The sequence below is a fragment of the Plecotus auritus genome (genome assembly GCF_963455305.1).
Source record: "Plecotus auritus genome assembly, chromosome: 9".
Lineage (NCBI taxonomy): Eukaryota > Metazoa > Chordata > Mammalia > Chiroptera > Vespertilionidae > Plecotus > Plecotus auritus.
The window spans coordinates 84,817,737-84,840,431 of NC_137783.1; the positions used below are offsets into that span (position 1 = coordinate 84,817,737).

At 37.4% G+C, this 22,695-nt stretch overlaps 1 protein-coding gene across 7 annotated transcripts in view; it reads left to right on the top strand.

Moving 5' to 3' along the window:
* Nucleotides 1-22,369, top strand: part of DCUN1D5 (defective in cullin neddylation 1 domain containing 5) — a 67,855-nt gene extending 45,486 nt beyond the window's left edge. For all 7 annotated transcript variants that reach the window (XM_080641686.1, XM_080641689.1, XM_080641688.1 and 4 more), the window contains 4 exons: nt 17,016-17,124; nt 17,214-17,318; nt 18,196-18,298; nt 19,523-22,369. In XM_080641686.1, coding sequence (XP_080497812.1) covers nt 17,016-17,124; nt 17,214-17,318; nt 18,196-18,298; nt 19,523-19,578 — 373 coding nt within the window. In that variant the 3' untranslated portion in view covers nt 19,579-22,369. The remainder of the gene's footprint in view (nt 1-17,015; nt 17,125-17,213; nt 17,319-18,195; nt 18,299-19,522) is intronic.
* The last annotated feature ends 326 nt before the right edge of the window (nt 22,370-22,695 follow it).

Genomic DNA, 22,695 nt, shown 5'->3' on the forward strand with positions numbered 1-22,695 from the left:
TATTTTTAATATTTAACCTGGGCATAGTTACTTCATGGTTCCTAAATAATCTGAATATAGTTATCAGTTGTTTAAAATTAATTAATTTTAACCCTAGAAAACTGTAGTAGAGCTCTGCTAAAGAATAAAATAGTCTGGTAGTTAAAATATATACAGTGGTCAAGGATAGTGGACTATAGCAGTGGTCAGCAAACTGCGGCTCATGAACCACATGTGGCTTGCGAGCCACGGTTTGCCGCTCTGTTGACTAATGAGTTTGCCAACCACTGGACTATAGTAATCTTGATTAATTGAAATCTGTAATTATATAATGCTTAACAGTTTTCAGAATACTTTTTATATTTATTTTAAGGCTGTTTATTTGTGCAGAATTTTCAAAACTAAATTGTCTTTTTTTGTGTGTAAAAGAATTTATGGGTAGGAATTGGTATTTGATTATGTTAGAACTAGAGGCCTGATGCATGAAATTTTTGCAAGAGTAGGCCTTCGCAGCCTCCCAACACAGGCTGCCTCACACCAACCTCCCACCCTCCTGGCTCCCCCCTCCCTCCAGCTGCCTCCCACCCTCCCAGCCCCAGCCGCCTCCATCCAGAAGGTCGTTCTGCTGTTCGGTCAATTTGCATATTATGCTTTTATTATTAAACTAGAGGCCTGGTGCACGAAATCGTGCACTTCGGTGTGGGGGGTCTCCCAGCCTGGCCTGTGCCCTCTCACAGTGCAGGAGCCCCTCTGTCGATCGTTCCAAAGAGGTAGGCTCCGCCCACCCATTCAGGGCTCCTCAATAGATTACCCAAAGAGGTAGGCCGGATCCAGGGGTCCTGCCTCTGCGGCGGGCGTGGGGCCGCATGAACCCCAGCGGAAGCCACACAGAGCAGCCGCCAGGACCTGCCTCCTCTGTGCGAGGTGGTAGGGACTCTCCACTAAGACCCGCCGCCTGCGTGTGAGGCAGTGGAGATACCAGGACCGGCCTCCTCTGCCCTGCTCAGAGCCACGCGACCCCCCTAGGCCTTGCTGTGCGTAGCGGCCGCCAGGCCCTGCCTTTGGCTGCACACGGAGCCATCTTGTGACAGCTTGAGGGCATCATGGCGTCAGGGCGTGACGACCACCTAGGCCAGTGGTCAGCAAACCGCGGCTCGCGAGCTGCAGTTTGCCGCTCTGTTGACTAATGAGTTTGCCAACCACTGACCTAGGCTATTATTAGTATAGAGTAGAAGCCCGATGCATGAAATTCGTTCCCCCGGCTGCCAGCACTGGCTTCCCTCTGGGACCCGGGCTACCTTCCAGCCACCAGCAGGCACCCGGGATCCAGGCTTCCCTCGCAGCCCCGGCTTCATCTGGAAAGTCGTCCAGAAAGATGTCTGGTCTATTTAACATATTATGTTTTTATTATTGTAGATATTAGAATGGCCATTTTTAAGTTTTAGGGGATATAATTGCCATATTCTTTCTAGGTATTTTGCTCTATGTAGTTTTCATCATTGTCTAATATTTAAATTTCTCCAAATTGGATTTAATTTAGTAGATGTTTAAACATCTATATTATGTAAGGTACTGCACCACTTACTGGTGATTTCCGTGAGGCATAAGACATGGCTCTTGCCCTAACTGGTTTGGCTCAGTGGATAGAGCATCGGCCTGCGGACTGAAAGGTCCCAGGTTCGATTCCGGTCAAGGGCATGTACCTTGGTTGCGGGCACATCCCCAGTAGGAGGTGTGTAGGAGGCAGCTGATCGATGTTCCTCTCTCATCGATGTTTTTAACTCTCTATCCCTCTCCCTTCCTCTCTGTAAAAAAGCAATAAAATATATTTTAAAAAAAAAGACATGGCTCTTGCCTGCTAGTTACATTCTAATAGGGCAAAGAAGATATTATAATACTGTAACGATAAATCTAGGTGGAATGTAACAAGTGCTAGATTAAAAACACAAAATACTGTGGAAGTACAGCTGCTCATAAGGTTAATTTTAGCTGAATAGACAGGAAAATCTTTATAGGTGTGGCATTTGAACTGGATCCTGAAGAATTACTAGGATTTTGATGGTGAAGGATTTAGGAAAATGTTTCTGAAGAGGAAATTGTGATCAGAGCTTTGAGTAAGCAAAGTATTTGTTTCAGGGGGAAGTAGTCTGGTTAGTTATAGTCAAATGGTACATGAAGAAAATAGAATAGGTTTAAATTCCAGATAGTTGGGATAATAATGCCTACACTTTGGAGGGCTTCGGCTAATATGTTGAGAGTTTAAAGCATATGTTATAGATATTAAGAAACCATTAGAAATTTTTGAGCACAGGAATCAGAGATTTTTGGGATAGTTTTCAATAGAGCAGTTGTTTTAATGTTTTAAGGTCATAGACTCTTGAACTTTATGAAAACTGTGTACCTTTCCCCATTAAGATGCACATATGTTGCTACACCCAAAATATTCATATGGGTCTTCCTCTTTCTTGCATTCTTGGATTCAATATTCCAAGGATACTTGCAAATTTTTGGGCATACCTTACTAGAGTGGAAAACTTTTCACATATTTGCTAGCTTTGGTGTTGGAGCAAGGGTGAAATACCATGATGATGGAGAAAACTGAGCATAGAACTTGGAAAAGACTGCTTGATATTATGATAATGAAAAAAAGAGACAAGAAGATAGCATCTGACAAGAATAGTAGTGACTAAGCTGCCTGTCAGTAGGTTTAAGTTGTATACCACGTGGTCTCCCATATTGAATTTAGAAATTGAAGATCAAAGGCAATGGTCTAACTTGATTTTCTTCAGGGAAGAGAGGTATGGGAGCATTTATACAATTTTTGGTGGGTTTGAAAGAATGCGGGGTATATGGAATGCTATGGCATGTATGGTGTGTGACTATAATTTGTTGAGCGTTTTGGGGCTAACTACTAATCACCATTGGTTAACCTTTCTACTCTCCCCCAGAGTCATATAAGAATTTTAAAACGCTCTCCTCCATATTTCTAAATATCCCCAGAGGCGGATTATATTGTTCTGGTCAATAGACCTGATTCAGAGAAAGTTCTAAATCCAGAACATTGTGAATAAAATTTTTCCTGTTCCATATCACTCTGTCATAGCATATTTATTGGGACTCACTGACGAAGCAAGAGAACCTCATTTAGGTCTAATACAAAGGTCTTTAATGAAGCAGAAATTTGATAGCCTCCTTTGTTAATACAGGTTTACTCCACTATCCAAAAGTAGAGCATTCCTATGAAAACTTTTGTAAGCCGAAGTGGCATAAGCCAAAGAAGGAATTAACCATGAATTTATATGGAAACTTTTTGAGGGTTTCCAATTCCCCAAAATAACCTACCAAACCATACCAAATACACTTATTTATGTCGAGTTTTATGATAAGCATGAACCCCCTTATAAGCTCTCTTAGGCTTTTCTTGATACTTAAGGACACATCTTGCCTAATGGGTGTACAAATTAAGTCAATATAAAGCACAGATGCTCACATATACAGTTCTAAACTGTGGTATTCTCATGCTGAGAAGCTAAGTGTAATTCCTGGGGGAGGAGCTTGGCAGAACTGTTTGGGATGCAGTGGACACTGCTGCTCTATAAAGGATCTCTGCAAAGCAAACTGGCTGATTCTTAAAAGCAAAAATTCTCTTTAGATTTCTTTCTTTTATTGAAAACAGGTATTACTATGTAGTTCTCTCAAAAAAGCAAAGTGGCATATGAAAACTTTTGAAAGGAAGTCAATTTTCAAGTCCTAATGTTGAAATTTAAACCTATTTCCATTCATTCTAACTGCAATAGTTTTGGAGAGGGGTAACATATTGTGTTAGTGTTCCTTAAAATCTGTTTTGTTGTTATTCAAAAAATTACCTTTTGCTTTCCATGACATAATTAAGTATGCATTATTTCTTTTTAATTCAGAAACATTTTTTCTAAACTTTCCAAGTTATGAGGTATTGATATTAACTCTACTGAGTCTGTTTTTGGACTAGATTAAATATAAGGGTTGTGTTAGTGACTGCTTGAGTATGTTCATTGGTATTGCTAGGTTCGTTTACAGTGTCTATGTTGATAACAAATGTGAAAGTTTGTGCTCTTATTCTTTTCACTCTTCAAATAGAAAACATTAATTGCCAGTTATTATATTAGATTCTTTATCTGCTCAAGATTTACTAGATATACCATTAGGAATGGTATGAAATAGTTTAGAGAGAGAGCCACCGTGTATAGGTGATTTTTGCCTCAAAAGGAGCATATTGTACCCAGAACTGTGTTAGGCATTTAACACATATATGTTCATTTAATCTGTGGATTGTCTATTAGTGTTATTGTTTTAAAATGAGGAAACAGACTGAAAAAGGTTAAGTAACTTGCCTAAAGCCACATGGGAGAACTTGGAATTTTAACCATACTCTCTTTGACTTGAACCTTTGTTCTTCACTTTATCTCTGTCTTAAGCTTATTGCAATCACTTCCTAACTATCACTGTTTTCTTGTATACCTCTGGAATATAAAACATTTGATAAAGATGGTAATTTCTTGGATTCTTACCTACTACTTGGTGACTTGTCAGCTACTATTAATGAACTTTACAATTTTGTTTGAACTACAGTTAATTCACTAACCTTTTCCTAAATATGACATTTTGAAACTTCCTATAATCAAATAAATATATTATCTACTTTGTGTTTTATTTTTGGTATTCATATTTTTATTTAACAAATACTTTTTGAATGCTAAGCCCTATGTTGTGCTAGGAGAATGATTTTCAAACGCTGATGCTAGTGAGAGGAAGAACTTCTAAATGGAGGGAGGTGTCCTTTATCTTTTTGCCCTCCTGAATTTCAAATCTAATAAGTTTATGCTTGAGATTTTGTGTGAAACTGTGAATCACATTACTAAAAATTGTGAAAGGCACTGCTTCCAGGAGCTTTGAAGATTTAGAAAACGAAACTCCTACTTAAGATGGATCATGACGGGAAAGGAGTACATGTTACTAGTTGCTTAAAAGTAATATCCTCTATACATTTTCAACTGATAACTCTGGAGATCTAGGAGATTTCATGTGAAATTTCTCAAACAGCGTTATAGTAGCAAATAGTCTGAGAATTTGTTTCTTTTGCATATCCTTCTGGTAGAAGTGAATTGCATTTTCAGCTTTCATTAAATTATTTTTCCTAATTTTTGCACTAGTAGAAGCCACTTAATGAAATATATATTTTCAATAAATAAGAATATTTTTCTTGTTTTTGCATGAAACTTGCTATACATTCACAAAGGTTAACTAATCCAAATTTTGATTTCTGTTTCTGGTAGTATGGTAGGCTAAATGTGCAAAGAGATCTTTTCTCATGTAAAACACTTAACATATTGGAAAAAATATAAAAACATCTTTTAAAAAGCATACCTGGACTTGACTATAAATGAAGGAAAATAATCAGGCCATAAATGACCAGAGATGGTGATTCCATAGAGATCTATAGAACTGGCATTTTCCCTAAGGATGCCTACCTATTCCTAGTCAGGGTCTGGCTATTAACATGTCATGGGTGTTGGGAACAGGAGACAAATTGCACAATCAGAGTTGTGTTGGAATTAGGTCTTAGATGCCAAACCTACCCAATTGATGGAGACTTGATTGCTTTGGGTTGGTTCTGCATACAGTTGGAGATGAAGGGCTTCCACTTGAGAGAATTCCTAGTCAAAAGCTTTTTGTCTCACAGATTTAGGGATGAAATTCATTATTTATATGACACAAGTAAAGATGTATTTTAGAATTGTCTCAGGTAAGTAGTGCTCCCATAGGTGTAATGGAACCAATTCTGTACCAGAATTCATTTTAAACAGAAGCCTCAGTTTCTGCAGAAAAAGGTTTAGTGATTATTATTTAACAATAAAACAGTCACTAAACATATTGGGAAACATCTAAACTTCAGAATCAGACTCTTTAAGACTAGTATTTCAAACTATCACAATGTCAGTATAAAATAACTACGTTTAATGTGTTTAAAGTAAAAAGAGGAATGGTCTCAGATGATCAGATACCAAATCCTATATAATAAAAGGCAAATATGCAAATCGACTGAACGGTGAAATGACCGGTCGCTATGATGCACACTGACCACCAGGGGGCAGACGCTCAATGCAGGAGCTGACGCCTGGTGGTCAGTGCGCTCCCACAGCAGGAGCACCACTCAGCCAGAAGCCCTGAGCTGGCAGCAGCACTAAGGATGCTGGGGGAGCGGGCCTAAGCCGTCAGACATCCCCCGAGGGCTCCTGGACTTCGAGAAGGTGCAGGTCAGGCTGAGGGACACACCCCTCCCCCCCGCCACCGGATTGCACAAATTTCATGCACCGGGCCTCTAGTACATTTGTAAAAGTGTAAAATATAAAAGATTTAAAACTCAGTAGATGAGCTACAAAGGAATAGATGTAGAGGAAGTAGGAATCAGTAACTTACAGTATCTGAGGAATTAGAGGTTAAGAGACTGTGGATAAACTTTTATTGATGAGTTTTGGAAGTTTTTTCTGTATTCAAGATACAATTTCTTCATTGAATATGTGGTTTGCAAATAATTTCTCCTACTCTGTAGCTTATGTTTTGATCCTATTACAAGGACTTCTACAAAGCAAATGGTCTTAATTTTGGTCAAGTCCAACCTATAAGTTTTCTTTTATGGATTGTGTTTTTGGTGTCATGTCTAAGATTTCTTTGCCTAGAGCCCCAGAACCTGAGAATTTTCTCTTATTTTTTTTCTAGGAGGCTTATATTTTTACATTTTACATTTAAATTAATGGTGCCTTTTGAGTTAATTTTTTAAGAGGTGTGAGACTTCACTTTTGTTTTTTGTTATAGTTAGCATATAATATTTTATTAGTTTTAGGTGTACAGTGTAGTGATTATAAACATTTATATACTTCACAATGTGATTACCACAATACGTCTAGTAACCATCTGTCACTGTATAGTTATTTCCATATCATTGATTATATTCCCCATGCTGTATATGTGTATAAATATTTCCTATATGCATTATATCCCCATGACTTATTTATTTTATAATTGGAATTTTGTGCCTCTTACTCTCCTTCACCTATCTCCTCACCCCTTCTCTTCTCTGGCAGCCATCATCAGTTCTCTGTGTCCGTGAGTCTCTGTTTAGTTTTGTTTATTTGTTTTGTCTTCTAGATTCCACATGTAAGTGAAGTCATACAGTATTTCTCTTTCACTGTCTGAGTTATTTTACTTGGTATAATATCCTCTAGACCAGCCGTGGGCAAACTACGGCCCGCGGGCCAGATCCAGCCCGTTCAGCTGTTCTGTCCGGCCCGCGGAGCCGAAAGAACAGAGGGTTTTCTTGCTCTCCCCTCCGCTCCTTTACTTTGAATTTATATTAGTTCACACAAACACTCCATCCATGCTTTTGTTCCGGCCCTCCGGTCCAGTTTAAGAACCCATTGTGGCCCTCGAGTCAAAAAGTTTGCCCACCCCTGCTCTAGACCCATCCATGTTGTCACAAATAGCAAGATTTTTTTCTTTTGGGTTTTTTTATTGCTGAATAATATTCCATTTTATATATATATATATGTATGTGTGTGTGTGTGTGTGTGTGTATCCTTCTTTACCATGTTATCAGTAGACACATAGATTGCTTCTATACCTTGGCTATGTAAATAATGCTGCAGTGATCATAGGGTTGCATAAATCTTTTAAACAAATTAGTGTTTTCTTTGGTTAAATACCCAGAAGTGGAAGTGCTGGGTCATATGGTAGTTCTGTTTTGAACCAAGGTACGTGCCCTTGACTGATAATTGAACCCGAGACCATTTGGTTCGATCCCCAGCCCTGGTTAGGGCACGTGTGGGAGGCAACCAATTGTGTGTCTCTCTCACTTCCATGTGTTTCTCTCCCTCCCCGCCCCCCTCCTCCCTTCCTTTCACTCAGTCCAAAAATCAAAGGAAAAAATATACTTGGATGAGGATTTAAAATTTTTTTAAATTAAATTTATTGGAATGACAGCCTATCTAATAAAGAGGTAATATGCAAATTGACCATCACTCCAACACACAAGATGGCTGCCCCCATGTGGGCACATGATGACCGCCACAAGATGGCCAACAGGGGAGGGCAGTTGGGAGGGACCAGGCCTACAAGGGAGGGCAGTTGGGTGCAACCAGGCCTGCAGGGGAGGACAGTTGGGGGGACCCAAGCCAGCAGGGGAGGACAGTTGCGGGGGGACGGGGCAGGCCTGCAGGGAAGGGCAGTTAGGGGCAACCAGGCTGGCAAGGGAGGGAAGTTAGCGGCAATCGGGCCAGCAGAGGGGCAGGCTTTGATCAGGCTGGCAGGGGAGTGTTTCGGGGGTGATCAGGCTGGCAGGCAGAAGCAGTTAGGAGCAATCAGGCAGGCTGGCTAGCGGTTGGGAGCCAGCAGCCCTGGATTGTGAGAGGGATGTCCGACTGCCCATTTAGACTGATGAAAAAAATCAAACTGGGATCGGGCCTAAACAGGCAGTCGGACATCCCTCGAGGTGTCCCAGATGGAGAGGGTGCAGGCTGGGCTGAGGGACACAACCCCCCATGCATGAAATTCGTGCACTGGGCCTCTAGTTGGTTAATAAAATTATTTAAGTGTATAATTCTATAATACATAATCTGTGTCTTGCATTGTATATTTACCACCCAAAGTTAAATTTTTTTCAGTCACTATATATTTGACCTGCTTTACCCTTTACTAGTCCCCCCCACAATTCCCTTTCCCTCTGGTAATCACCATACTGTTGTCTTTTCTGTTTTTTGTGTGTCTTGTTCATTTGTTGCTTTCAGATTTATATATCACTTTTTCACTTAGTGTGATATTCTCAAGATTCATCCATGTTGTCACAAATGGCAGTAATTTCATCTTAATGGCTGAGTAATATTCCATTTTATATATGTATCACATATTCTGTCTCTCCCCCTCCCTTCCACTCTGTCTAAAAATCAGTGGAAAAGTGTCCTCGGGTGAGGATTAACAAAAATACATATATTGCTAAGACTGACGTCATAGAGTTGACTGTCAACATTTTCTTTTAGGAGTTTTATGGTTTTTCAGGTTTTAGAGTGGAAGGGAGGGGAGAGACAGAGAGAAAGAAACATCGATGTGAGAGAGACATATCTGACCAGAATCAAACCTGAGACCCTTCACTCTACAGGCCAACCACTGAGCCAAATAAGCTGTGTTTGTTTGGTTTGCATGTGTCTCTTCAGTTTTCCCAGCATTTATTCAGGAGATTGTCTTTTCCCATTGTATACTCTTGTGTATATTAAATCTTGAAATCACATCAATTCATCTTTTTTCAAAACTGTTATAGCTATTCCAGCTCCTTTATATGTACAAAGAAATCTTACTGAGATTTTGGTTAAACTGCATATGAATTTGGGGAGAATTGACATCTTTACTATTTGAATCTTCCAGTGCATAGAAGATAGATATGATTTCATTATTTTAGGTGTTTGATTTTTTTCATCAGTCTTGTGTAGTTTAGAGCATTCAAGTCCTATACATGTTTTCTTAGAATTACAACTAAATATTTTATTTGTATTTTGAGCCATTGTAAGTAGTAGTATTTCTTTAATTTCAGCATTTACATGTTTATTACTAATAGAGGCCTGGTACATGACATTCGTGCACTGGAGTGGTGGGTCCCTCAGCCTGGCCTATGCCCTCTCACAGTCTGGGACCCTGATGGGGATGTCCAACTGCCAGCTTAGGCGTGCTCCCTTAAGCCGGCAGTCGGACATCCCCCTCAGGGTCCTTAGCGCTGCTGTGGAGAGGGGAGAGGCTCCTGCCACTGCTGCTGTGCTCGCCAGCCGTGAACCTGGCTTCCGGCCAAGTGGCGCTCCGCTCCCCCTGTGGGAGTGTACTGACCACCAGGGGGCAGCTCCTGTGTTGAGCGTCTGCCCCCTGGTGGTCAGTGCAGGTCATAGCGACCGGTTGTTCCGCCTTTTGGTTGATTTGCATATTAGGGTTTTATTATATAGGATATATAGAAGTACAATTGATTTTTGTATGTTTGTCTTGTATCCTGTGACCTTGCTGAACTCACTTTTTCTAAGTTTGTGTGTGTGTGTGTGTGTGTGTGTGTATTCCCTAGATTTTCTACACAATCATATCATATGGTTATGACATAAAATAGGGAAATAGAGAGTTTTATTTATGTATTTATTTTTGACTATGTCTTTTCTTTCCTTCCCTTTACATATTGGATAGGCTAGAACTTCTACCTCTATGTTGAGTAGTATGGTGAGAGCTCCCCATCTTAGAGGGAAAACATTTAGTGTATCACTGTTAAGTGTGTTAGCTACAGGTTGTTTGCAGATGTTCTTTATCAAGTTGAGGGAGTTATCTTCTACTAGAGGCCCGATGCACGAAGATTCGTGCAAGAATAGACCTTCCTTCCCCTGGCTGCCGGAACCGCTTTCGCTCTGGCTGGAGCTGCCTTTCCGCCTTCGCTCCAGCCATAGCCGCCTTCCACCTCTCACTTTATCACATCAATTTGCATATTCCCTCCTTACTGGCTGTGGGCGCTGCCATATTTATTGCGGAGTTACGGTCAATTTGCATATTCTGTCTCTATTAGATAGGATTTCTATTTTTCTGTGAGTTTTAACTTGAATGGATACTAAATATTTTAAATACTTTTTTTGCATTAATCAAATGTTTTTCTTTTTTATCTTGTTAATATGTTGTTACATTGAATTTTGAATATTGAATCAGTCTTGCATACCTGGAATAAATCCCACTTTTTCCATGATGTATAATTATTTTTATATAGCTAAATTCTATTTGCTGACATTTTGTTAAGGATTCATAGGGGATAAGGGTCTGTAATGTTCTTTTTCTTTATTTTTCCTATTTATTTACTTATTTAGATATAATTGACATGTAACCTATCAGTTTCAGTGTACACCATAGAGATTCAATATTTGTATATATTGCAAAACTAGAGGCCCGGTGCATGGATTAGTGTACTGGTGGGGTCCCTCGTCCTGGCCTGCGCCCTCTTTCAGATCAATCCCTGCAGGGCAGGCTGAGGGACTCCACCGGTGCACAGATCCATGCACTGGGCCTCTAGTATGCATATAAGATCTTTGGTTAATCTCTTCCCACCCTCTCCCTCTTCCCTCCTCCCTTCCCTCTGAGATTCACTAGTCTTCCATGTTTCCATGCCTGTGCATTGAGCGTCTGCCCCCTGGTGGTCAGTGCACATCATAGCTACCGGTCGAACGGTTGCTTAGGCTTTCATATATATAGATGATCACCACAATAAGTCTAATTAACATCTATCATCCTATATAATAAAAATCTAATATGCTGTGTCTGGTCGGCCGTTCAACCAATCAAAGCATAATATGCTAATGATATGCCAAGGCCACTCAGCTGCTCGCTATGACGTGCATTGAACATCAGGGGCAGATGCTCTGACCAGTAGATTAGGTTGCTGCTGAGGTCAGGCCGATCGGGACTGAGCAAGATGGTCCTGGCACACCCTGGAACCCTCCTACGGTCCCTCCCCAGCTGGCCAAACTCCTGCATCCCTCCCCAGCCCCGATCATGCACTGGTGGGGTCCCTCAGCCTGGCCTGCGCCCTCTCGCAATCTGGGACCCCTCAGGGGATGTCAGAAAGCCGGTTTCAGCCTGATCCTGCAGGCCAGGCTGAGGGACCCCACTGGTGCATGAATTCGTGCACCAGACCTCTAGTCATACATAATTACATAGGTTTTTTTCTTGTGATAATTTCTTTTTTTTTTTTTTTAATACTGTCTTTGTCTGGTTTTGATGTCAAGGTAATTTTGGCTTTATTGGCTCAGTAGTTACAGCATTGGCCCATGGATTGAAGAGTCTCAGGTTTGATTTCGGTCAAGGGCATGTACTTTGGTTGCAGGCTCAATCTGTTCCCTGGCCCCAGCTGGGGTGGGTGTGAGGCAATCAGTCAATGTGTCTCTCTCACATTGATTTCTTTTTTAGAAGTTTTAAAAATTTGAATTAAATTTCTTTAGTAATTATAGTGCTGCTCAAATTATTTATTTCATATTGTGTATGTTGTGGTACTTTTGTTTATTAAGGAATTGATCCATTTCATCTATGTTGTCAAGTGTATATTCTTTTGATAATGCAAGTCTATAATGATACTCTTTGTTTCATTCACGTTGGTAATTTTTGTCTTCTCTTTTTTTTTGTCATTCTTGCTAGATAATATTAATCTTTTCTAAAAAACTCAATTCTTTGTTTCATTGATTTTTCTCGTTTTTCTGTTTCAATTTCATCAAGTTCTGCTCTTAATTATTTACTTTCTCCTGCTTGCTTTAGGTTTTTTTTTTTTTTTGCTCTTTCTTTTTTTAGGTTCTAAGTTGGCAGCTAATTATTAATTGAGACTTTTTCTCTTTTCTAATGTCTGCATTTAGTACTATAAATATTCCTCTCAGCACTGCTCTGTGTCTCACAAAATTTGATGTGTCGTATTTTCACTTTCATTCACTTTAATATATTTTTTGGTTTTCATTGAGACATGCTCTCATTTTGGATTATTTGGAACTTTGCTGTTTATTTTCTAAGTGTTTAGAGATTTTGCTCTCATCTTTGTTATTTCTAGTTTGATTTCATTGTGGTCAGAGAATATACTCTGTATGATTCAATTCTTTCCTATCTGTTTATTTTTGCTTTATGTCTCAGGATATGATCTATCTTGGCTTATGTTCTGGGATACTTGAAAAGAATATGTATTTTGTTGTCATTGAGTGAAGTGTTTTGTTATTGTCAATTAGATCCTATTGGTTGATAGTGTTGCTGAATTCTTCTTTATGTTTGCTGATGTTCTGTCAGTTGCTGAGAGAGTATTGAAATCTCTAACTATAATTATGGGTTTGTTTATTTCTCCTTACCATTCTAAAAGTTCAAGGTTCTTATATTTTGCAACTCTTGTTTGGTGCATACACATTTAAGATTGTTATATCTTGACAGATTAACCCTTTTTATTTATCTTTTAAATTTTTTTAATTAAGTTTTTGAGAGAGAAATATTGATGGGCCTCCTCCTGCACGTGCCCTGACTAGAATCAAACCCACAACTTCTTGGGTGTGTTGGACAACACTCCATCAGCTGAGCCACATTGGCCAGGCCTTAACCTTTTTTAAATCATTATGTAATGTTCCACTTGTTCTTGATAATTTGTTGTTCTGAACTCTACATTAGCTGGTATTAATATAGTCACTCCTCCTTTCTTTTGATTGTTTTCACAATGTCATTTTCTATTCTTTTTTTTTTTTTTAATCCTCACCTGCGGATATTTTTTTCCATTGATCTTTAGAGAGAGAGAGAGTGGAAAGGAGGAAGGAGGGGGAGAAAGAGAGAAACATCAATGTGAGAAAGACACATTGACTGGTTGCCTCCCGCATGGGCTTCCACCAAGGATGGGGATCAAACCTGCAACCGAGGTATGTGCCCTTGACTAGGAATAGAACCCAAGACCCTTTGGTCCAAGGGCCAGTGCTCTCTAACCATTGAGAAAAACCAGCCAGGGCTCATTTTCCATTCTTTCACTTTCAATCTGCCTATGTTGTTATATTTGAAGTCAGTTTCTTTTTTCTCGATAGCATATAGTTGGGTCTTTGTGTGTTTTTTTAATGCACTTTGTCCATCCCTGTCTTGTAATTTTAATATTTAGGCTACTTACATTTAATGTAAAGGGCTTAAGTCTTGTCCTGTATTTTACAATTTAAAAATTACCATTTGCTTCTTTTTTACATATTTTTTTCTTTGGACTATATTTCTTTGCTGAGGCTTTCTATTTTCAGTTGTCTTATTGTGTTCACAATTGATTATTGAAGCATTTTTTTTTATTGAAACTTGGAAATTTTGACTATTATACTCATGAAACTCTGGATCTTATTTAAACTCTCAGTTTTAGCTAGCTTCCTTTAACACACTTCGCCAGAAGTGGGGACCACTGCCTCATTACTTCCAGGTGCAGATAGAAATTGAAGTTCCCTACTCTTGCTCCATTGACATCTGAGGAGGGAGGTCCTCATTAGTGTTGGCAGGCACGAGAGTTCCAGGTCACCACTAGATACCTTCACTGATACCTTCTTGTACCCCACAAAGTCCCCAGTAACACTACTAGGGTGGTGGCCTTGCTCCTGCAGTGATGGTGAAAGCCCTGACTCTGACCCAAGGGCAGAGGAGGATTGGCTGCTCCTTATTACCTGGCAGGAGTAGAAGTTCATGTTCCCCATGTGGTTTCCATTGGCACTGTAGGAGTTGAGAGGACGGCATCCTTTATATACTGGTGAGAGTGGACCATTCAGTCTTTGCTGACATTGGTGGGGCTTGAACCACACTTTACTATGATGTTTGGCTGAAAAAGAATGTATTGGTTTTGTGGGGTTTTTTTCCCCTAAAAGTTTTATGCCTTGCTAGGCTCCTTTTTGTTTGGCTAGACTCTCGATTCCAATAATTACAGGCTGTTGTTGTTCCTTGTGATTAAGCCCCTATCCCAGTGGTCGGCAAACACATTAGTCAACAGAGTGGCAAACCGCGGCTCGTGAGCCGCAGTTTGCTGACCACTGGGCTAGAGGGAAAGCTGATGTGTGTTTTTGTTTGTTTGTTTGTTTGTTTGTTTTTATTTTTTGTTATTTTTTGTCTGCCCATTGACATTTTTGTTTTGCTGACTCTAGTTCCAAGTCTGGGATACATGAGGCAGAAAGGGAACTCACTATTGTAATGTTCCTAAAAAATCTTCTTATGCTTGTTTTATATATAATATCTGTTACTTTTAATTAAATTTGTAGGATAGGTAGGGAAAGGTATATTTACTTCACCTTGCTGAAGTTATTTCTTTTATCTTTTTTTAAACAAAACCTTATGCTTCCCTTTCCCCCCTCCTCCCAACCCCTCAATCACACTCTAGTTAGTTCTTCTTTTCTCAGTCCCCTTTTAGGACCAAACTCTTTGAAAGCATTTGTTTATACTTACTTTCTCCAGTTCTTCTCTTATTCTCTCTTAAACCTATTCTAGTAAGACTTTTATACCACTCTTCTGAAATCACTCAGCAAGGTGTCATTTACAAATGAATAATCAAAGCATTGATACTTATCAAAACTGTGGCTGAAGCTAAATTTATACTTAGAGGGAAATCTATAGCCTTAAGAGAGAAAAGGCCTGAAACCAAATGAGCTCATATCTAATTTAAGAATTTAGAAAAAGAACCCAAAGAAAGAGGCAAAAAGAGAATAGAAGATGTCCAGTCATTAGTAAAATAAAAAGCAACACTAAAATTGAGAGAATTAAGAAATTCTTGCAAGATGGTCAGGAAAATCAAAGAGAAGGCAAAACTATATTATATATTAGAAATTTTTGTAAATAATTTTAATTGACATTTAAATAAAATTGTGCGGAATAAACAAGTTATCAGAAAAAGATATAAATGGCCAAAAGTGATTGAAAAAGAAATAGAAAATCTGAATGGTCTTATAACCATTAAAGATGCTGATTTAGTGTTTAAAAGTCCTTTCTTCCTTCAGTAAAAAGTCCCAGGTTGTTTTTCACCTGAGTTTGAACAAATGCTGTTTCCAGTGTTCAATAAACTTTTTCAGAAAACAGAAAAAAAGGGTAATACTCATTTTATTTTCTGAGGCTTAAGTTATAAGCTTGTTATCAAAACTATCAAGGAGAATGTGATAAAATGAAATTTATAAGCCAGTCTCACTTGGGAACATAGCAAAAAAAAAAAAAAAATAGCAATGTATTAAGTGGTAACACGACCAACTTTGGCTTATTCTAGGAATGCAAGATTTAAGCAACATACAAGTTTATTTAAAATATATATACCTTAACAGAATTATAAGTTACTATATCACATTATTGATTTACTATAGTGAAAGTCTCAGTTAAATCTGAGAATGCTACGTGTCTATCCTATATGATGAGTACTAAAATTTCAGTTTTGAGTGAAATAACTGTGGGTCACAATAGATGGCACAACTAATTTGATTGAAGGAAGTCAGGTCTCTCAGATATGGCAAAATGTGAGTGGGGTTTTGATGAATAATATTTAGTGAAAATGTTGGAACAGTATTTCAAGTAGAGGGAAATAATGTGTACTGAAGCATAGTAGTGGCATTTGGGAATGATAAGAGAAATATATCTAGAGCACAATATAGATATTGGGACCTGCCAGGAGAGATGTAACAGGAAATTTGGGCCAATTGTGAAAGGCTTTGTCTCCTTGCTTCTTGCTAAATAGTGGGATATATCAACCCAGCAAAAATCAAAGTCAATAAAGATTTTTGAGCATTCAAAAAATTTATTTAGCGTCTTATATTTAATATCTTATTTTTAGAAATAACATAACTTTTTGCATCTTTTGCATATATATGTACTGCATTTGGTGTTCATTTGTTATCAAAACAAATTAACATTTGTTACGTACTGCAGGTGCTGCCACTGATGTTCCTCAATTTTTTGTTGACTAAAATTTTAGGAATCTGAATTTATGACTGACCCACTAACATAATGTATTGAATTCCTCAGTGTAGTATCTTCAACTTTTGAAACCACGCATGGCTAATCTCTCACCAAGTGGTGCCTAAGAACTTACCAGTGAAATATGTGACAGAGGCCTGATTAATTTCATTTGTTCTGCCATTTGCTAACGTTATGTAGTAAAAGCACATTTTCATACATCTCTCTTTAAGAGACAATTGTAATTTTATTGAGTTGTGTGTTTTTTTTTAAAGAAATGTCACTTGAATTGAACTGTTATTGGTTTCCAGGTGTGTGTGTGTGTGTATTTTTTCTTTTTTATTGCATTGGTAGATACAAGGCAACAGGGTTGTTTGTTTGCTATAGTAAATTTTGAATCAGAGAATTGTAAACCTAAATTAATAACTTCATATTGTATTGCTCTTGCTTTTTTACTTAATGCATTCTTTTAGACCTTCTAAAGATGCTTTTTAATTTACTTTTCTTTATTACATAATCTGTTTGATTTTTTTAAATTTAAGGTGTGACTGCACAGAAAAATTACAGAACAAATTTGACTTTTTGCGCTCACAGTTGAATGATATTTCTTCGTTTAAGAATATCTACAGATATGCCTTTGACTTTGCAAGGGTAAGTGGAATATCCATGTTTTGTAATTTTAATATTTTTTCAATCTTGACGCCACACTTAGGAAAAATTTTTTTACTGATATATTTTAGGATAAAGATCAGAGAAGCCTTGACATTGATACTGCTAAATCTATGTTAGCTCTTCTGCTTGGGAGGACATGGCCACTGTTTTCAGTATTTTACCAGTACCTAGAGGTATGTATGTTTTTTTAATTTTTAAAATATTATTTTAAAATTTAATCTGATTGAAAACATACTTTTAAAAATATCTGCTTTAGTAGAAAATTTGTTAAAATGTTTATATATCTACTGTCAGTTTTAGAACCAAGTTCATGTTCAATAATATATTCTGTACATAGTTATTTTACTCCTGCCCTCCATTAAAAAATGAACCTTCAAGAAATAATTTTATCGCAGTCTTCAGACAAAATAGTTTCTTGGGCTTTTGGCAGGAAAAAATTGATAATAGTGCATAAATCTCAAGCTTCTAAATCAGGTTTCTTTCTGTTACACAGGGTCTTAGGCTGAAATCCACATAAGAACCAAGTATAGTAATACAACTTTTCACTTGACATCTCTCTCTCTCTTTCTCTCTCTCTCTCTCTCTCTCTCTCTCTCTCTCTCTCTCTCTCTCTCTCTCTCTTCTCTCTCTCTCTCTCATAAATCCTCACCCAAGCATATTTTCCCCGTTGATTTTTAGAGAGAGTGGGAGGGAGGGAAGGAGGGAAGAATGAAGGGAAGGAGAGAGAGAGAAAAAACATCGAGTAAGAGGGACACATCGATTGGCTATCTCCTGTACATGCCTGACTGGGGCCAGGGATCAAACCTGAAACCCAGGTACGTGTCCTTGACTAGAAATCGAACCTGTAACCCTGTGGTGCTCAGGCCGATGCCCTAACCACTTAGCAACACAAGCCAGGGCCCTGAGGATTTAAAAACACAATTTAAAAGAACACAATAAATGTTTTAGAAAAGCCAAATTACAAAATATATTATAACTAGATTTATTGAAGTCAAGACCTAATAAATAATACATGTTCTATAATCCAAATATTTATATTATTTTCTTTAGCAATCAAAGTATCGTGTTATGAATAAAGATCAGTGGTACAATGTATTAGAATTCAGCAGAACAGTCCATGCTGATCTTAGTAACTATGATGAAGATGGTGCTTGTAAGTATAATGTTTTCCTGTGAAAATAAAATTTTTAAACTACTAAATGAGAATATGCATTTGCATAGCATTACCATAAATGATTTTAACTTTGTAGCAGTAATTTTTAGTATTTAATCATGTGGGAGGAGGCAGGTGTAGAAGGTAGGCAGAGAGCTTAGATTGAGCAGTATTACAAAACCTATACTGATGAATGAAATATTTTTAATTTCTTAGTAACAGCATTATAAAGTTTAATTTAAATTATAGTTTTTGTATCTAGAAGCTAAAATTCTGCTTCATTTCTGCCTTTCCTGGCATTTTTCTATGGAAGAAAAGTACAGTCATGATTTAAAAAGCTAGGAAAGCAAAACATCAGCTATAATAGAAAAAGCTTATGATATTTACTTAAAAGCTTTTTCTAAAATCTGACAAAACTTTCATAGGAATTAGTGGTTGGAGCCAAGTAGTGGCTTAGGTTGGACTTGCTTTCCAGTTTTCTTGCTATGCCAACGACTAGGGTGCTTTTTAATTGCCATTTATGATTGTGTTTATTTGCTATTTATTTTATAATCTTTCAAAAGCAAGAGAAAAATAGAGACTACCATAGGGTTGTGCATTTTCAGAAAAAGAGGGTAATCATGTTCCTTTGTGGCAGTGAGTTTTCCTACATTTAATAAACACTGAGCTCGTTTCCATTGCCTCCCTGGTTGGCTTCTGAATGTAAATGAGTTTGAACCCCCTGTATTATAAAAATGTCTTTTTAGAATAGTTCTTAGATCGGGTATTTATTAGGCACTTACTTTGTATGCAGATTTATACTAGTTCCTGTTACTGGAACCATATAAGTCTGTAGTATGGCTACCCCTTCAACAAGCTTACATACTTCTTGGTGAGGTAGCATAGAAATACTACATTTAACACTTTCCAGATTTTTAAATAATTCAATGGCAAATTCTATGGTCAGTTGGAAAAAGGGCGAGGTTAACACTGATTTAGTTATTTTAGAGTTCATGAAACACAATCCTTGAGAAGGAAGTGCTACAGATACCAATTGTGAAAAAAGTCCCTTATGTAAAAAAAGAAAAAGCTAAGGCAGCACTATTAAGTAGAAGAGGGAGGTTGGAAGCAAAACACTTGAAAAGGGAAGGATCAGTTCCTTGTTATCACAGAGCTCATGGGGAGTTGTTTTATAAGAGAGATGAGTTCACTGAATTCTAACAAAAATTGTTTCTTTGTTTCTAGGGCCTGTTCTTCTTGATGAATTTGTTGAGTGGCAAAAAGTCCGTCAAATATCATAGCAAGAACTATTGTGAAGAAAATGTAAACCTTTTGATTCCTACAAGCTAATGAGCTAAGGAAAAAACTCCAAGGGTGCATTTTTATTCATATGAAAGACTTCTCATAGTACTTTTTCTTTTTTTTTTTAAAGGAAGTTTTCTTGTTACATGTGTTGGGCCTTTGTGCCACACCTCTTCTGAGACTGAATATTGGAGTTTTTGTTTTTAGTTATGTTGATAACATTTATTTCAGAACAATAAAGATTCAGATTTGTGATAAAGGCCTTAAAGTGAAGATGTCCCTTTGAGTGTCAGAGTGGTATTTATTTTTGTAAGTTTTAATTCTTGAATTTTAGAGGTTCTATTCACCATGAATTTGTGGAATTATAAAGATTTTAAATAACCTTAATATTTGGCGATGTAATCTGATGGTACGGCTTTAATGTATTCATCTCTGCACAATTAAGAAGAATATTTATTGGCCTTGACTTCTGGGATAATGATTTTCTGATGCAGCTGATACATTTTTGGATATTGGAAGTGCTCCAACTTTCAGCTCTGGTTTTCTGTGAAAGCTGCCATGGTCCTATGCACATACTTTGTCTGAAAGGTTTGGAATTGGAAAGATGATGTCCAGTTATTTTGTTTTCCAATCATTAGCTAGTATTGTCAATAAGCATATCAGCATTGCCTGTCTATTCTTACTGTGAATTTTAAGTTTTCTGTATTCTGTCGCTTTAAAAGTACCATTTATATTTGAAAGAGCAAGGCTCATATATTAATGGTCTCAGAATCAGACAAATGAGATAGCCTTATGAGAGAATTAAGATCAATATTAAATTTTTATCATCATAATTATTGTTGCTTTTAATGGCATATGTATGATCTCTTTAACTGTCATTTTGTGTTATTGGGAGTTGTATTGAGGGCCTTTTTTGTTTCTCTTAAAGAGAACCGTAGCTCTGATGCTGTAGATTTAATTAAGACATATATAGGAAAAGAAGATAACAGAGTAAGGAATTATGAGAGAACATAATTGTGCACAACTCAAGGGTGCCATTTACATTAGTACAGTCACAGTATTGCTAATAATCACAGTTTTCTGACTGTTGGCAATACAGTATCTTGATGAAAGGACAGTCTTTTCTAATTCACATAAAAGGCATTGTTTCGTACTAGTAGCAGAACAGAGATACATTCCATTTCAAACCATCCCAATATCTCGGTGATATGAAAATTGTTCACATTCACAGTTCAGTCACAATTTCAATAACATTTCTAGTTTCTTTGTATGAGTGGAAAGAAGTAAACAGTATTTTTTCATGAGGCCATTTCTATTGGGATTTAAGCTGAAGGTTTATTTTTGGTGGTGAATTTATTTAATGAGTGATTTTTAGTATTGATTACTTAAGGGAAAATAATAGCATTTTAAATATTTTTATGGTTGGTTTGTATTTTCAGTAATAAGCTGGGAGAAACTAATTGCTGTTTTACTTGCCTTAATGAAATTACTTTGTCAAACACTGATGTAATAGTGGAAAACAATTAAAAAAAAATTTGATTTTTTTTTTTTTTTTTTTTTTTAGAGAGAGAGGAAGGGAAAGAGAAAGTGAAACACTGACGTGAGAGTGAAACATCAATCAGCTGCCTCCTGCACACCCCCTACCCAGGATTGAGGCTGCAACTTGGGCATGTGCCCTGGCCGGGAATAAAACTGACAACCTTTTGGTACATGGGATGTACCATGTACCAAATCGACTGAGCCACACCGGCCAGGGCTGGAAAACAATTTTTTTAAGTATTAGAATCACGCACTAGAACTGAGCATACCAACAGTGTTACGATTTAACATAAGTGATACTTTGATATCAGGTTTATTATAAGTAAATAATTTAGATTGTTAGACGTTTGAGTCTTTATAATTTGACTGTTATCTCCAAGGCACAATTGCTGAACTTGAAGAATATTGCCCATTTTTGCTGAGTTCCAAAATATATAATTTAAGTGAAATCATACAAGTTGTCATTTTATAGCCTGAACTAATGGTAATGTCTTTATCATCTTCACTCTTTGAGTAAGAAACACTTAAAACTTATAGATGACCTTTAAAAAAATACATATATATGAAACTGTTTACTTTGCTTACTTATCCAAAGATACCTTTAAAACTTTTTGAATCTGAAAACTAAAATGAAACTTTGTTCCATTAAGTCAGGAGCCTAATCCTACCCAGGCCATGCCTGCTTTACTCTCTGCTCCTTCCAGTTCTCTTACCTCCTTAGAGTCCTAACATTCACTTACTTGGGAGGCAGATTTATTCTGCCTCATGTATCAGTCAGGCTGTGGGCTGTCCCTTCTGTCTTAAGCTTTCTTAATTTACATTTGAACAGCATTTGATCTATCGGGAAATATGAGGACAGTGTTAAGGAACCTGCATTATATAAAAGAGGTCTAAATGTTGTGGTTCTTTAGTTAGCTTTAAGTGCCTTCCCAGAAATCCTCTTGTAAAATTATTTCCTGTGTATGGGATGAAATACTCAATGGTGCTTATATTGGAAACGACTTGCTTCTTATAGAATAGCATTTAAATGTAATAATACTACTTGAAGAAAGTAGAACCAGGTGTTGATTCTCAACTGTGAGGATGGAGAAGTTGTTGCAAGAAATACAGGTAACATAGTGTTAATGTCCTGAATCGGACATAAAAAAATGGTGTATTGTGTGCTGACCTGTCCGTGTTACAATGTTTGTCTTTTATTGTCTAATGATTTCTTGTTTTTAAAATGCTGTCAGTAAAATTCTTGATAAAACATTTTTGACAGTAGCAGTATTTTTGTGAATAATGTACAGATAGAGTTTATCGATTTGGGTTTTACTCTAAAGTACTCTGGACTAGTGTTTCTTAAACTGAAATTTGAGGGCCTTCCATGGGATGTTAGATTGACTCAGAGGATTATTTCTCTTAAGCACAAATGCCTTTTCATCTAGTAAACCAAAAATTTATCTTTAACAATATTTGTCATCAATTTGTGTGGTAAGGGGAGGAAGAAAGTAGAATTTAAAGGTAACTAGAGTTCTTAAAGCATACAAATTTTATAGCACTAGAGGCCCGATGCACGATATTTGTGTAGGAGGCGG